This window comes from Leopardus geoffroyi, chromosome D4 (assembly GCF_018350155.1).
Source record: "Leopardus geoffroyi isolate Oge1 chromosome D4, O.geoffroyi_Oge1_pat1.0, whole genome shotgun sequence".
In the NCBI taxonomy this organism is placed as follows: domain Eukaryota; kingdom Metazoa; phylum Chordata; class Mammalia; order Carnivora; family Felidae; genus Leopardus; species Leopardus geoffroyi.
This window is the reverse complement of record NC_059342.1, coordinates 84,638,037-84,653,990: the sequence shown is the minus strand read 5'-3', so window position 1 is coordinate 84,653,990 and position 15,954 is coordinate 84,638,037. Positions and strand designations below refer to the sequence as shown.

Below are 15,954 nucleotides of genomic sequence, written 5' to 3'. Positions count from 1 at the left end.
ATCAAATCTAGTTATGTCAGAGAGACAACCCCCAACGGAAAAATAATTTAGGGCTGCATTGCACCAAACTGGCAGATTTATTGTAACAGCCATTTCTGGCTGTTGGCATGTTTGGAGTTTTGGGGGTGGTGGGGTGGTTAGATTTTCTGAAGTTTCACATCTATTACTAGCTATTAAGCATTATTTCAAAACACTTCAAAAATACTGATTGCTTTATAATGGCCGCATAAAAATCCGGATTTTAGTCTAACTTGTGCTTGGAACTTTATATATAGTTTGGTGTTATTAATAATTACAGTTCTTTTTTTTTTAAGGTCTCATTTTAAGTAATCTCTTTGGGGCTTGAACATAACAAACCTGAGATTCCTTTTTTTCTTTTCTGTTTATTTTTGAGAGAGGAAGAGATAGAGCGTGATGAGGGAGAGGCAGAGAGAGAGGGAGACACAGAATGTCCCATCCAAGTACTAACCGGGCCCGACCCTGTTTAGCTTCTGGGATGAGATGCGATTGGGCGTGTTTAGGGTGGTATGACCGTAGACAGGAGACACAGAATCTGAAGCAGACTCCAGGCTCCGAGCTGTCAGCACAGAGCCAGACGCAGGGCTCAAACTCATGAACCACGAAACCGTGACCTGAGGTGAAGTCTGACGCCTAACCAACTGAGCCACCCAGGTGCCCCCACTGAGATTAAGAGCTGCATGTTCTTCTGACTGAGCCAGCCAGGTGCCCCTACAGTTGTTCTTCATACTTGTCATAGGAAACCTCTATTGAGCAAAATTCAGCCCTTCCTTGAGTGGCCCATTGATAAAATGCCATTTTATCTTCACAAAATCAGACATTTCTTATAGCAGAGTCTGTTTCTCCACTAGGCCTTGCTGTCCAAACTGGGTTTATGAGAATTCCAGTATGTGCCAGGGAATATTGGAAGCCACAAAGTAAGCATGGCATATATTCCTGGACTATCAGTTTTAGTGATATATTCAAAGGTAAAACTTTTTCCTGTTAATACAGGTGCAGTATATTATAGGATAGAATGCAGAATATGAATAAATTCTAAAAGTAAGTTTCTTATAGCCTGTTGCTTTAGGTGGCTCCCCCAAGGTTCTCTAATACCTTGATTTATGGCCACTTTCCTCTCCCCTTCGGGTGTGTCCGTGGACAAGTTTACTGTGCACTACCATCCTTTAACTGGATGTGGCAGATGGTAAGATTCAGAGACATTTCAGGTAGAGGTTAGTGGCCCAAGAAAAATCAAGGGCCAGGGTTTCTTGTTCCAAAGGAGACATTTTACAGGAGAGAAAACCTGGTCTCCTGGTAGGTTGGTGGGGGTCTGGCTGGTCCCAGATGGCCTCAGTCACGTATCAGACCTCAGCAGGATAACTGGAATCACGGACAGCTGAGCTTGTCCACATGGTCTTTTATCCCAAGCCGCTTTTTCTTTTTTTGAAATTAATTAATTTTTCCCAAGCTTCTTTCATTGATTCACATGTGTTCCAAAGAAGGTGATAGCAGAAGTTTGCAAGGTCTCTTGGGGCTGAGGTTCAGACATTCCTTCCATTACATTCTGTTGGTCAAAGCAAATCACAGCCTGAGCCTAGATTCAGGGGTGGGGAAATAGACTCCTCCTCTTGATGGGAGGAACTGCATTGACTGGCCTTTTAAAAACCCATCTTGTACAAGTTGTTTAGTTCCCATAAGCCTTAATGTTTTTGATCTATAAAGTGGGGATGATATTAATACTTACCTCTTGGGGTGGTTGTAAGGATGAAATATACATGAAAGTACAGCTGATAATAAGAGCTCTCAGTAAACGTCATCAATTACTCTTCTTCTGTTTCTGCCTAATGAAAGCCTGGTCATCCCTAGATGCGACTTTCTTCCTTCCTGAAGCCTTCTGTAACTTTCTTGTCTCTTGAAAAACATATTGTCTTAGTGTTTTATTTGGTGGTTAGTATGTGTTACCTTATATTACTTTAATGTATGTACACGAGGTAGCTCATCTGCCAAAGTTTGTAAGGCTCTGGAAGGTGCAGGCCAGTGTTCGTACAATTTTTTGTAGTATTCCCAGTGCCTAGCTCTCAATGATGTTTTGTGAATGAATCCCATATTATTTAAAAGAAGATACAAGCATTTCTTTTTGGTTGTTTTGAGTCTAGCAAGTACTTTTATGAAAGAAAAAATTAAACTCTCCAGATACAGAGTCTCACCATTTACTGTTTAATGAAATTAGGCATATTTACGTGGAGATTTTAATTCTCTAAAGGAACAAAAAGCTTAATTTTTGCTGGTCTAAAAAATAAATGAAGGTTTAATTTAGAGTTAAATTAGAGAGTTAGAAAAAGAGATTTTAAAGCAATAAAGTGCATTTTATTTTAATGGTCATTTCAATAATTTTCAAATTTCAGGAGGTATGAACTCTGAAGTTTAACTGGATCAGAGGATGTTGAAATCTTAGTAAAACACAGGATCTGTTGGTTTTTATAAATGAAAGACTTTATAATGATAAAAAGGCTTGTTTTCCTAAATTGTGATCGTTTCTTGTGCAAAGTAAATGTGAGTGCTTCTGTAACACTCTTAAGGAGTCCTGTATAGGAATCAGGTTTAACTTGAAGTTAATTCTAATAGCATGAAGTCGGGGTACAGTGAGGAAAGGTAAAAAAAAAAAAAAAAATCTCACATCTGCTGTTACATGTTGTTAACTCCCTCAGCAGACGTTAAATCATTTCAAGTACAATAATAGTGTGGGAGGTAAATTAACTAACCATTAACAATCTTATAAATACACAATTAACATGCCAACATTTATATGACACATTGATGGGGCAGCAGTAATTTTTGATTGGGAGTTTGCAGACCTTGGAGAAGCCTCAGGCTGTTGCTTATTCAGACAAGTTTTCACAGATTGCAGGTGAGGGGGCTTGAAGTCTGTTTGGCAGAGGGAAGTGGGTGTACAGAGTGTTTTGAAAGTCCAGGAAAGGGAATCCTTTAAATCATTGGCTGGACTTGAGCGATTTAAGTCACGTTCAAGACCTATGTCAGGTCCTTAGGGAGTAAAGAAGTATAGAGGGGGCTCATTTGCTTGTGCTGGGGTTATTTAAAGAAGTAGAATATTTCAGGTATGGACTTTGCTTATAGCTGAAGTTGCATAAATCTCTAGGGATTTTAAGAAGATACTTACATCTAACTGGGAATTTAAAGTAAACCTTTCCTCTGTGGTTTCAGGTCAACAAGTAAATGATCTTTGAAGTTCCTTTCTTGTGTAAAATTTTGTGATTTTTTTTTTTATTTATTTTTGAACAACCATTATATGCACTACTGTTGCATAAATCATAGTTGCACGAGTGGAGGGGAGGCTAAATGTCTATTCTGCATAACGCATTTACTGTATTACATCTTCCACAAAGACCCTTGGGAGAAATTTTTGTAAGGCCCCAGATCCCAAATAACTCAACAACAGGATTTTTTAAAATCTTGTTTATTATGACTGTTGTAATGCTTTGTTCATTTTTGTTTTGAGAGGCTGTATAATGCTTAAGATTCTCAGAATTATTAACTATCTTGGCTTTGGGCAGGTTTTTGATGTGCCTCAGTTTTTTCATCTATAAAATGGAGACAGAAATACTATCTCATAGAATTATTTTTAGAATTATATGAATTAATCCACCTAAAAAGGTAGCTTTAAGTTAAGTTTAGTTACTATGATTGCTTTTTGCTTCTGGGATTCTGCAGTCTTCCTGTGGCAAATGTACAAGATCTTACAACATTCATCCAGAGTTGCTTATCCTCTGCCACTTTTCTCATCTACTTTTTTACTGTGTTGTATCTTATGTTTTTCTATAAGCCATTGCAAAGAAAATTTGGAGAGTGTGTATAAAGTTATTATGAAAAATAGACTTGTATTTGGGCTCTGGGTTGACAGCTCAGAGCCTGAAGCCTGTTTTGAATTCTGTGTCTCCTTCTCTTTCTGCCCCTCCCCAACTCATGCTCTGCCTCTCTCTCTCAAAAATAAATAAACATTTTATGGGGCGCCTGGGTGGCGCAGTCGGTTAAGCGTCCGACTTCAGCCAGGTCACGATCTCGCGGTCCGTGAGTTCGAGCCCCGCGTCGGGCTCTGGGCTGATGGCTCAGTGCCTGGAGCCTGTTTCCGATTCTGTGTCTCCCTCTCTCTCTGCCCTTCCCCCGTTCATGCTCTGTCTCTCTCTGTCCCAAAAATAAATAAACATTGAAAAAAAAATTAAAAAAAAAAAAAATAAATAAATAAACATTTTTTAAAAATTAAAAAAAATATACTTGATCGGGGGCGCCTGTGTGCCTCAGTCGTTAAGCGTCTGACTTTGACTCAGGTCATGATCTCGTGCTCTGTGGGTTTGAGCCCCATGTTGGGCTCCGTGCAGACAGCTCAGAGCCTGGAGCCTATTTCAGATTCTATGTCTCCCTCTCTCTCTGCCCTCCCCTTCTCGTACTCTGTCTCTCCCTCTCTCAAAAATAAACAAACATTAAAAAAAAGTTATTTTATTTTAATTTTTAAAAATATTTATTTATCTTTGGGAGAGCACAAGTGGGGGAGGGGCAGAGAGAAGGAAACAGAGGATCCGAAGCAGACTGTGCTGACAGGCTGACAGCAGCGAGCTGGATGTGGGGCTTGAACTCACAAATCCGGAGATCATGACCTGAGACAAAGTCAGTTGCTCAACCGACTGAGCCACCCAGGTGCCCCCAAAATTGTTTTTAAAAATAGACTTGTATTAAGACTTGATATCCATTAAAACCTACTAAAATTTTACTTCCCTGTTTAGGGCATGTTCAAAGTTAACACAGGCAGGTTGCATGGTCATTAATGAACACAAATGGTTATGTAAAGTGGTAATAGCATCCAAAGTGTACCTAGAACAATATTTAGCACATAGTAGGAACTTAATAAGTATTTGTTGAACAAATGAAGTAAGTATAAAGAGAGACCTACCCAGTACGTTAAACATGGCTGTCATTATGGGTCATCTCATGTCCTCCCACTCTGTGTGGATGTCTCTATTGCTTTCGTTTTAGTAAAATCTCTTGTGCTTTGAGGAACCTGGAGTAAAAAGTGGGAGAATCTTAGAAAAGTAGGACATCTTGGAGCAGATCTCCTGGAGCCTGAAATTGTTTATCTAATGGCCCAAAGATATATAAAAAGGACCAGGTATCTCAATCAAGAATTGGTAATATCCAGGGACGGCATTCAAGGCCCAAAGAAACAGCGTTTGTGAACATTTAGAGTAGCATTTCTGAACCATGTTTTGTGAATCTCTTATACATTGGTATGCGTTAGTGTTCCTAGATGAAGACATGTTTAGGGATCAGATAAGTTTGAGATTTGGGATATATTGCGTTTCTAGATTCCCCACTTTTAGAAGTTCACAATATACATTAGTAGTTTAAAAGCTTTGAGAAATCTGGGGCACCTGGCTGGCTCAGTCAGTAGAGCATGCAGCTCATGATTTCAGGGTTGTGAGTTCGAGTGCCCTATTGGGTGTAGAGATTACTTAAATAAACTTAAAAAAAAAAAAAAAGCTTTGAGAAGGCTGTAATTAAACAGCAAGAAGAAAACTTACTTTTGTTTAATGTGACATTTCCTGGACATTTTTTAAAAATGTAAACTTAAAAAATTGTGGTAATATATATAGTATATAACATAAAATTTACTGTTTTAACCATTTTTAAGAGTACCGTTCAGTGGCATTAAGTATATTCACATTGTTGTGCAACCATCACCACCATCAATCTCTCAAACTTTTTATCTTCCTAAACTTATATATACCTTTTAAATATTCTCCATTTTCTTCTCCCTCCAGCCCCTGGCATCCACCATTCTACTTTCTGTCTCTATGAATTTGACTACTCTAGGTACTTCATATAAGTGCAATCATACGATATTTGTCTTTTTGTGACTTTTTTCATTTAGCATGATCTCCTCAGGGTTCACCAATGTTATAGAATATGTCAGAATTTTCTTCCTTTTTAAGGCTGACGAATATCCCATTGTATGTATATACCGCATTTTGTTTATCCATTTTCTACCATGTATTTTTAATGACCATGTAGTATTCTATTGTATGTATTTGCCTTGGCACATCACCACTGATGGATGTTTAAGTTACTTTCAGATTTGCAGTATAACAAACAATCCTGAGATAAATATTTTTGCATAGTTATCTCCTAAGAGCAAATCCTACAAGTAGGGTTGCCCAAAGGATACTCATTATACTTTGAGAGACATTGCCACATTACCATCTAAAAACTGTCAGTTTACATTCCCTTCTGTGCATGAGCTCAGTTCTCTGAACCCTACCGACATTAGGTTTTAAAAATCTTTGATCTTTGCACAACTGATCAGAGAAAATAACTTGTTTTCATCTGTGTTGGGAATATCTTTGTCTTAGAAATCAAATCTACCTTCAAGTGATAATTTGCTGCTCTTAAGTGATTTAAAACATGTTCTTTTGGTTCTGAAGAGTAGCGTTGGGATAGGTTGCTTAGTGTCCCAAGGTGACAGTTTTGAAGGGCACATTGAAGAGAAGCTCTTGTGTCTGTATTCATAGAAAAAAAGGCATTCCTTTCCGTATAATCACACCACACATGCTCACGTATGACTTATCCCTACTACAAAATTATACAGTCCTTGGAAGTCAGACATCAACCGTTACTGAATTTCTTCCGTGTGGAAGATCCTTTATTGCCAGAAGGGATGTGGTGGTGTGACTCCTGTCCTTGTGGAACTTACAGTCTGAATCCTCAAGTACATGTCATGGGATGTGGAAGGCACGTTTTCCAGGGCAGACTTGTGGGAATTCCCTGTCAGAACTGGTATTGAATAAATATTTGTTGAGCGAATCATACTTGTACGAAGTCACAGTATACTAAGTATGAAGTAAACTTGTATGAAGTCGTAGTATACTAATAGAGAAGATATCTGCTCCTGTTGGAATATTTTGGGGCCTCTGTACCAGAAGGATAAAGTTAGGGAATTGGTGTGTGCCTTCAGAAGTATTTGCCCGTAACTCTTTTCCTCATAAGAGGTGATGGAGTAGATCCATTTTCTTAAAAAAAAAAAAAAAAAGATTCTGTTGAGGGTACTTCAGTACACTTTCGTTGCTTTGCCCTTTGACTTGTCAGTGCCTGTTAAATGTGTGGCTTCTCACCAAAGTCCTTGTTTTTGTAGGGGAAAATTGTTCAATATGAAATTGAAAGCACCTGCCATTCTGCTCAGGCCTCATTGCCTTACCCCCACAGGGGAGACACGGTGCTGGCTACAAGGATGTTTGCAGCTTTGGCCATCTGTGATGCTATGATTTTGTTACAAAACAAATAGTCAAATACTTTATAAGTCATTCCGTGGTTGTATACATCTCTTTGTGGTATCGTAATTACTTTTACAAGTGAAATTTCAGTGTTCCCCTTTAATTCTGTAATGGTTTTCTGATTAAAACACTTAAAATGTTAGGCTGACATTAACATTTCTGAAACTCAGAAATGTGACACTTGGAGAAATCTCCTTGTAAGGATTAGGAAATACAGTAGGGCTGTTTTAGGGTGTAAACTTTTTGATTCAGCGATACCTTACTTTGGCATTTCCCAGTAGCCTCAGTGTAATAGAACTACTCCATGAATATATTTGAAGGAAAAAATGAAGATTAGTATAATTCTTTGATTAGAGGTGCTCCTCAGTTAAATTTTCTCTTAATCTCAGTATCTTTATTTTTAAGATCTACCAAGTGATATCAGTATAATGTGTTACTAGACAAAAATTTATAAAACCTCAGTCTTTATAATGATTTATTAACTAGATTTCCCCCTTTGTTCCATTTCTAGGAGAAAGAAATGACAAGAAATCTGGTGTTAGAGGTCTTTCTAAAAATAAATACCTTCTAGGACTGTTCTAGGAACATACTCAATCCAGCTTTCATGTTCCTTGCATCTCATAATAATTTTAAAGGAGGTGGAAGGTGACCCAGGTGACTTGTGGAGTCCTCTGTCAAAAAGGAAGCACACATTTATTTTACGTGCTGTGAACTTACTAAAGAAGGATGAGATGTTGATATATTTTAGGATTATTTTTAACAAGAATTGAAAGCTGAAGTTAGTAGTGATTATTTTTACCATAATCATTATTATTATTAATAGCTACTATTTAATTATGTGTCAGGTGTTCTTTAGAGCACTTTACCTGCATTATCTCTTATATATCCTCTTATCCTTGGGATCCCCATTTTATAAATGAAAAAAGAAAACAGGCTCAGAGGTTAAGTTTATTTTGACCAGGATCACATAGCTAGCAAGTGACAGGGTTAAGATTTGAACCCAGTCCTGCCTGCGCGTCCTCATCCTAACCAGTGTCCTGTACTACAGTACTCTCCCCTTATTCTCAGGGGTATGTTCCAAGACCCGCAGCGGATGCCGAAAACCATGGATAGTACCAAACCCTGTAAATACTATTTTTTCTCCTACCCGTACATACCTATGATAAAATTTAATTTTCAAATTAGACATGGTAAGAGACTAGCAGCAATAATAAAACAGATCAATTATAACAATAAACTGTAATAAAAGTTACGTGAATGTGGTCTGTCTCTCAAAATACCTTATTGTACTATACTCAACCTTCCTGTGATGTCAGATGGTAAAATGCCTATGTGATGTGGGGCGCCTGGGTGGCTTAGTTGGTTAAGCGTCAGACTCTTATTTCGGCGCAGGTCATGATCTCAGGGTTTGTGGGATTGAGCCCTGTGCCAGGCTCCGTGCTGACAGCATGGAGCTTGTCTGGAATTCCCTCCCCCCGCCCCTTCTCTCTCAAAAACAAACAAAGAAAAAACCTATGTGCTGGTATGAAGCACACTGAATGACATAGGTATTGTGACATAGCGTTAGGCTACTATCATTGATCTCTGACAGTATGTCAGAAGGAGGATCATCTGCTTTTGGGCCAAGTTTGACCACAAGTAACAAACTGCAGAAAATGAAACCACAGATAAGGGGAGACTACCATGTTTTCTTTGCTGAGTATTGGCATTTAATTGAGGAGGTACCATCTTGTTCCCAGAAGAAACGTCATTTTAGTTTCAACAGGATTCAGGAAGCAGTTCTTAGAGTGAGGTTTCTAAAATAAGAAATTAATTGAGGGGGGCCACCTGGGTGGCTCAGTCAGTTAAGTGTCTGACTTCTGCTCAGGTTATGATCTCATGGTTCTTGAGTTCAGGCCTCACATCGGGCTCTCTGCTGTCAGCATAGAGCCTGCTTTGGATCCTCTGTTCTGTCCCCCTCTCTCTCTGCCCCTCCCTTACTCATGCTCTCTCTCTTTCTCTTTTCCAAAAATAAACCATTAAAAAAAAGAAGAAAAAAACTAAAAAAATTAAAAAGAAATTAATTTTTGGTAGCAAAGAAGTTCGATTAATAAAGTTTATTTTTTTATTATTTTATTTCTGTAACCTTTTATTTTTTTCAATTTTTTTTTGATAGAGAATGAGCGCAAGTGGAGGAGGGGCAGACAGGGGGACAGAGGATCCGAAGCAGGCTTCGCGCTCACAGCAGTGGGCCCAACGTAGGGCTCGAACTCACAAACCGAACTGTGAGATCATGATCCGAACTGAAGTTGGACACTCAACCAACTGAGCCACCCAGGCATCCCTGATAAAGTTTATTTGAAAAGCATAATGTTACCTTAAATCAGAAGAAAGGAAAATGTATTTATTGAACAAAACTACTTTGGTGGTACATTTTTGCAAAATTCCTAGTAACTCAAAGGATTGTCTGTGTTCTTTTAGTTACCTCACAACCCTATGACAAAGAGGGGGAAATGTAAACTAAAGAAATACAGTTTCATACCCGAGCTCATAATGTGAGGAAAATACAACTTGTTCTCCCCGACCTTATAAAGTAATGAGAAGACTGCATGGCAATAAAGGGAGAAAGAAAGGCAAATTTATTGTGTTAACAGTAATTATGTGTTTTGAGTGGCCTAAGGAGTCACTATTATTTGTTTTGCAAGAGAAGAAGCCATTCTCACTGATACCATGGAGATCTCATTGACTAGAGCTGTAGCTCCCAGTGCTTATAAGGATTTCCTTTCAGCTTAGACTTAATCCTTGTAAGCTCCTAGGTGCAGGGATAAATGTTGATTTTCAAGGTAGCATTTTACCACATTGATTTGTTTGAAAAATGATTCAGTCATTTTCTTCCTTATTCTTAAATATTGCTGTGTACATCATGTTTCTAGGGAGGTGAGCACGTGAAACAATATGAAGAGGAGAAAATAGCCTTTTAAGGAGATTGGCCCACAGAAAGGATGGCCTTCTTGGACAATCCAACTATCATTCTAGCTCATATTCGACAGTCACATGTGACCAGTGATGACACAGGAATGTGTGAGATGGTTCTCATTGATCATGATGTTGACCTAGAGAAGATTCATCCTCCTTCAATGCCTGGAGACAGTGGGTCAGAAATTCAGGGAAGCAATGGTGAGACTCAGGGCTATGTATATGCCCAGTCAGTCGATATTACCTCAAGTTGGGACTTTGGTATTAGAAGACGCTCAAATACAGGTAAACATTGCCTTTTAGTCATGTCTTCTGAGCTTTAAATCAGTCAACAATCTTACAGAATAATGCATAATGTTGGAATAGCTTTAATGGGGAAGATTTCTGTGTGTTAACAGGAACATGCATGTATTACAGTAAGAGCGAGTCTAAACACCATCTCCGTCTTCGTGACTATGAATGGAGAGTGGCACTGGAATGATGTTATCAGAAGGAAGTAGAAGATGAATAGAGGGAAAAGGTGGCTAGGAGAGGCAGGTTGGATGTTCTTTTTCTAAAAAGTCTTCATGTAGAAAGGGAAGTGGATTTACTTTGAGTATCTTCACAGACCAACATTAGTCCCAGTGGGTAGACTACCTAGTGGCAGGTTTCAGGTTGACATAATAAAGAACCTTTAATATAGAAAGCTGACCAGCCACAGAGTACTGCTGCCAGAGCCATTTCTTGGCCATGGAAGGATTGTGGGAGGCAAAGGGATGTTGGAGGTACATAGCTGAATATTTGTTCGGGCTGCTGTTAATAGGAGTTGCTACACTGAGTGCGAGATTAGAAAAGGTGCCCCTGTTTTTGATATGTTCTTTTTATTTTCTTAAGTTGATCTCTACCATTTGATCTTTGTGGTTTGAAAATGCTAAACTTTGGTACATAAATATTTAGTGATTATCTTTTAAAAGCTTATCACTGGCCATGTTCCAGCTTATGTGTTTTGGAAACCTTTCAAAGGGAATGTGATGAACCAAGACCTTTACTTAGATAAATTATTTAGAACATATAATGTAGTTCTAATATGACAGGGTATTCTAGGAGGTGATTTTTTTATTTAGGTGATCAGAAAATATAATCTCCTACTAATCAGTAGCAGTGACCTGCTAACTCCCAGGAAACGTAACGGCAGGAAATGTGGTAGAACATTGAAAAGGTTTACATGTTTATTTTCATGGTCCAAATGTAAAATTCACCTAAAGGAGTACTGCAAGATACAATATACAGTGCAAAGCATGTTAAGGTTTTGGTTCAGAATTCAGCATTCTGTGACATCTACAAAGAATAATTTGCTCTCATGATGAAAATAATTAATAGCATTTCCCAGTATCTCAAGGAATTTTTATCAAAATAGGATTTGAGTGAAGGTTTGAATATAATTTAGAACCATTGATTCTCAGTTCTCTAGTCGAAACTGACTTCCTTGCAAGTTATTGAGATGATATCTTGTATGACAGGTTGAATGGATTTCAGTAGGAGAATGCTGCTAAATTGAGAGCTTTATGATTATATTACTTTGGCTGTACCCTTCACATTTATTAATTGCAATTGAATGCATTTTCCTCCAGTGGAATTTGGTTAGATACAGTGACATTATCAGATGCTTTTGCCAGCACAGTTTACATTTCTGGCAAGGTTAGTATCAGTGGTAGTTTCCCTATCACAATGCCAAGGCAGGCGTGTATGGTTTCCTGCCTTGAAAGAGAAATTTACTTATTTATTTTTTGTTAGCATTGTGCCAGGATAGGAAGTTGAAGATTAGCCAGATCTCAAGAAATGGCATCAATTATGACTTTCTTTTCCATTGTGGTTTCCATATGCAGCAGTTGTTAATATATGCTGGACAGTATTTCTTTAAGAGATCAATTCACTGATTTTTGAAGGTTGATCAGCCAGTGGTAATATGATCTCACAAATGTAGGATTTTTAGGTGATGCTTTTGTTACTGTTGTTGGAATTTCTTAAGATAGCACTTAGATGCTAATACTTACAATTGTGGGGTGTCCTAGTGACCAAAGGGTTTACTTTTTAATCCTTTCAGCATATCTTAAAATTTTGTATAAGAAAAATTATTCTTTTTAAGGTTTGACTAATGTTACAAAGATACAAATCATTTATTTTACTACCTATAAACTGTTTCAACCCACTGAAGAAAAGCTATGCTAATTTATATAGCTTTGACATTTTATAATTTTCATGATTTTTAGATAAAGGATTTTATATTTAAAACTTTAATAGTCTAGTCTGAGTTCATTTATCTTTAATTTTTGAAACGGGTAGAGTAATTCATAACAGTAATTTTATTCCTGTAATGTAATATTCACTTCAGTTCATTTGTGCATTAAAATTCCTTTAAGACCGTTATTAATGATTTATATAATGAAATGTCATATTAATCACAGAAGTTTTCACATTTTATTATTCTCTTCCATGTTAATACTATCTTTATGATCTCTATTAATGTTTTATATCCTCTAATTTCAATTATAAATCAAGAATATTTTCATGTTTTTGTTGGTATTTGCTTTTCAGGGGTGCCACCTTTAAAATTTTATGACTTTTTCTCTACATATGCAATATAAAACATCTTTATTCATATAAAGGTAGTTAATTATGTCTTTGTTTATAGTAAACTTTCATTGACAAACTTATAGTTATAATATTTCTTTTCAAGCTCAAAGATTAGAACGACTCCGAAAAGAGAGACAAAACCAGATCAAATGCAAAAATATTCAGTGGAAAGAAAGAAATTCTAAGCAATCAGGTAAATGGAAATAATTTTAATTGTTAATTTGAGATTTATATATGTAGTTTATATTATTATATGAGAGCTTTATTTTTAATTCATCTTTTTAAATCCTCTGAGCAGATACCTCTTGTTTTGAGCTTTGAATGCTTTCACTGGGGTGCCTTTGCCCTCTGAAGCTGTGTGTTCATTTAGGTCTTGTGTTTTTAGTCACTCTTCATTCTGGGTCACAGGAATAGATGTGTGCAAGGCACATTTTGTACAAACTCTCATGCCAGTACCTTGTTCTTAAAGCCAAGGAATATCTATGGTTTGGATGGGCCTCTGGGTTATAGATTTCCTCCTGGCAGTTCCAACCTTGACTTTCTCTTGCCTCATTAGTGACCCCAGTAATAATCTTTTTTGCATATATGCTGATTCTTTTCCTTTAGCTTAACAAGCGTTATGTTGCGGGTATTATCAGCATTTGTAGTCTGTGTTCATATGGTATATGTATTAAAAAGCTGGCCATATTACATATTTTCAGATCTTCAATCTCAGCAAGAACACCTAAAAAAAAAGCTATTGAAATATTTTCTAACGTTTATATCGTGTGTCCTAGACTTTCTTTTTTTCTTCTTTCAAAGTAATGTCTGCACTCTGTTTTCTCTCTTCCAGCACCTACTAACCACCCTGGCATGTAATAGATGTCCACCCAGTTTTTGTTGACTGACTCCATTGCTACATAGTATTTATAAAACTAACAATATTAATGATTATTGTATTAACATCAGCACCTACCTAGTGCTATTCTGAGCCCTTTACACGCATTACCTCCAATGTAATGATCTTAAAAGATATAGATATTGCTGTGGTTAACAGATGAGACAGAGACTCAGTGAGCTTTAACTTGCTAACGTCACAAGGCTAGAAAGCGGTAGTGCCGTGGAGCCGTATTTTGTAGATACCACTGTCTGAAGCTAAAGGCCAACCTCTTTCTGATAAACCACACTGTATAAAGTGGTTATCGCTCTCTCCTGCTGTGGTTGTAAACCCAGGTGTGCTCAGTCGGCATGATTTTCTTAATAGTTGCGTCTAAGTGACAGCTGTGTAAACCAGAAATCTCATTCACTTCTTTCTTATGTCTCATTTCTGTGACTTCTATAGTTCTCATGGAATGTCTATTTAGTTTTGCTCTTAATACTTAAAAAAAAAAAAAAATCTCTCCAGGCTGGCCTTTTCTGTTGATCCAGTTAAATTTCTCTCTGTTGTATTTATCAAACTGAAAACCTTTATATTGTTTATCTTGTTCACTTTTTTCAAATTTTTCATATATCTTGATGCTTTTTCTGTTAATTTCTTCTTAATGAGTATAGAGCCAGTTTATCTAAACTCATCTTTCCAGGTACCCTCTGTTTTGCTTTCTTTGCTTCCTTATCTTAAAACAATTACAAATAAAAAATAGGATGAATAGAGTACCTCAGATATAACAGCATTAATCCCCTTTGCAATGTGAAAAATAAATTCTTCAACTTAAATTTTGATACATCTACTAATCAGACACATCTAATAAATTTTGATACATTTCCCACTCGTTCCTTAAAGTCTAATCCACTTTAACTTCTGTTTAGTGTTTCACAGAATGTGCTGGATTGGGGCGCCTGAGTGGCTCAGTTAGTTAAGCATCTGACTTCAACTCAGGTCATGATCCCATGGTTCGTGGGTTTGAGCCCTGCATCGGGCCCTGTGCTGACTGCATGAAGCCTGCTTGGGATTCTCTCTCCCTCCCTTACTCTCTGCCCGTCCCCCACTCGTGCTCATGCACGTGTTCTCTCTCTCAAGTAAATATTAAAAAAAAAAAAATGTGCTGGAGAAATAGTCTCCTTTTTGCTTTCATTTGGAGCCATACCATTCATTATTTGTGTATACTTCTCTCTCCCTCATTTTCCATCTCTCTTATTTCTGTCTCTCACAGATTTCAGTAATTGACCCTGTGATCTTATTGCTGAAAAAGTTCCTTCTTAATATACCTGGCCACTCTCTGAAATGTTGACCTTGCTTCTGGCCAGGCCAGTGAACTTTGTCAATGCACAGAAGAATGAATGGTCTTGAATTCTCTGTTCATGTGGGTTCTGCCATTACCACAGGTTGGCACTCTGGGTGTCCTGAAATGTGTTAGAAAAGTGGAGCCAGCAGTCCATTACACAGCTACCTGGCAAACTGAGCAGCTACTCTGTTTTCACACATTTCTCAAGCACATACTCTTTTTTTTTTTTTTTTTTTTTTTGGCAAGGAATGCCACAGCCAGATCTTTTTAATCTTAATTGGGAATTTTGTTTAGGTAATCATTTATTCATTCCCTCATTCTTTATCTGCTGTTTACATTTTGTTAAAATCCTTTCGTCTGTTTTTCTTATCTTTGTTTTATTTTATTCCCTACTAGAAGAATCATTATTATGAATATGATGACCTCCCCTGGAATGTTTTTCTTCCACGGTTAATCTGTCTGAATCCAGTCCATCCTTTAATACAGCAGAAATGCAGCCTTTTCATTGAAGAGTTGGAAGAGATCTGAGAAGCCTTCTGGTCCATACCCTGAAGTTCTTTATGAACTTTGTATATATACTTTATGTGCCCTGAGACCACATGATAAATGGAATACCTTAGACTAAGATCCTTGTAGTATTTCTGTAGCCAGAACTGTATGGATAAATGTGAAGATGGTTATTGGAAGATGGCTTTGTCAGGAACAGTGTCAAATCAAGCCTCGGTATTTTAAATTTTATTGTTTTAAAAAAAATTTTTTTTTAATGTTTTATTTATTTTTGAGAGAGAGACAGAGCATGGATGGGGGTGGGGGGCAGAGAGAGGGGGAGACACGGAATTTGAAGCAGG

General features: G+C 37.4%; 1 protein-coding gene across 9 annotated transcripts in view; it reads left to right on the top strand.

The window, feature by feature from the left end:
• MAPKAP1 (MAPK associated protein 1) overlaps nt 1-15,954 on the top strand; it is a 245,531-nt gene that overhangs the window by 19,834 nt on the left and 209,743 nt on the right. For 4 of the 9 annotated variants that reach the window (XM_045470125.1, XM_045470121.1, XM_045470124.1 and 1 more), the window contains exons 3-4: nt 10,250-10,577; nt 13,009-13,098. The exons of 3 other annotated variants lie outside the window; for them this stretch is intronic. In XM_045470125.1, coding sequence (XP_045326081.1) covers nt 10,319-10,577; nt 13,009-13,098 — 349 coding nt within the window. In that variant the 5' untranslated portion in view covers nt 10,250-10,318. The remainder of the gene's footprint in view (nt 1-10,249; nt 10,578-13,008; nt 13,099-15,954) is intronic. 2 more of the 9 variants (XM_045470126.1, XM_045470128.1) reach the window with 1 other exon arrangement.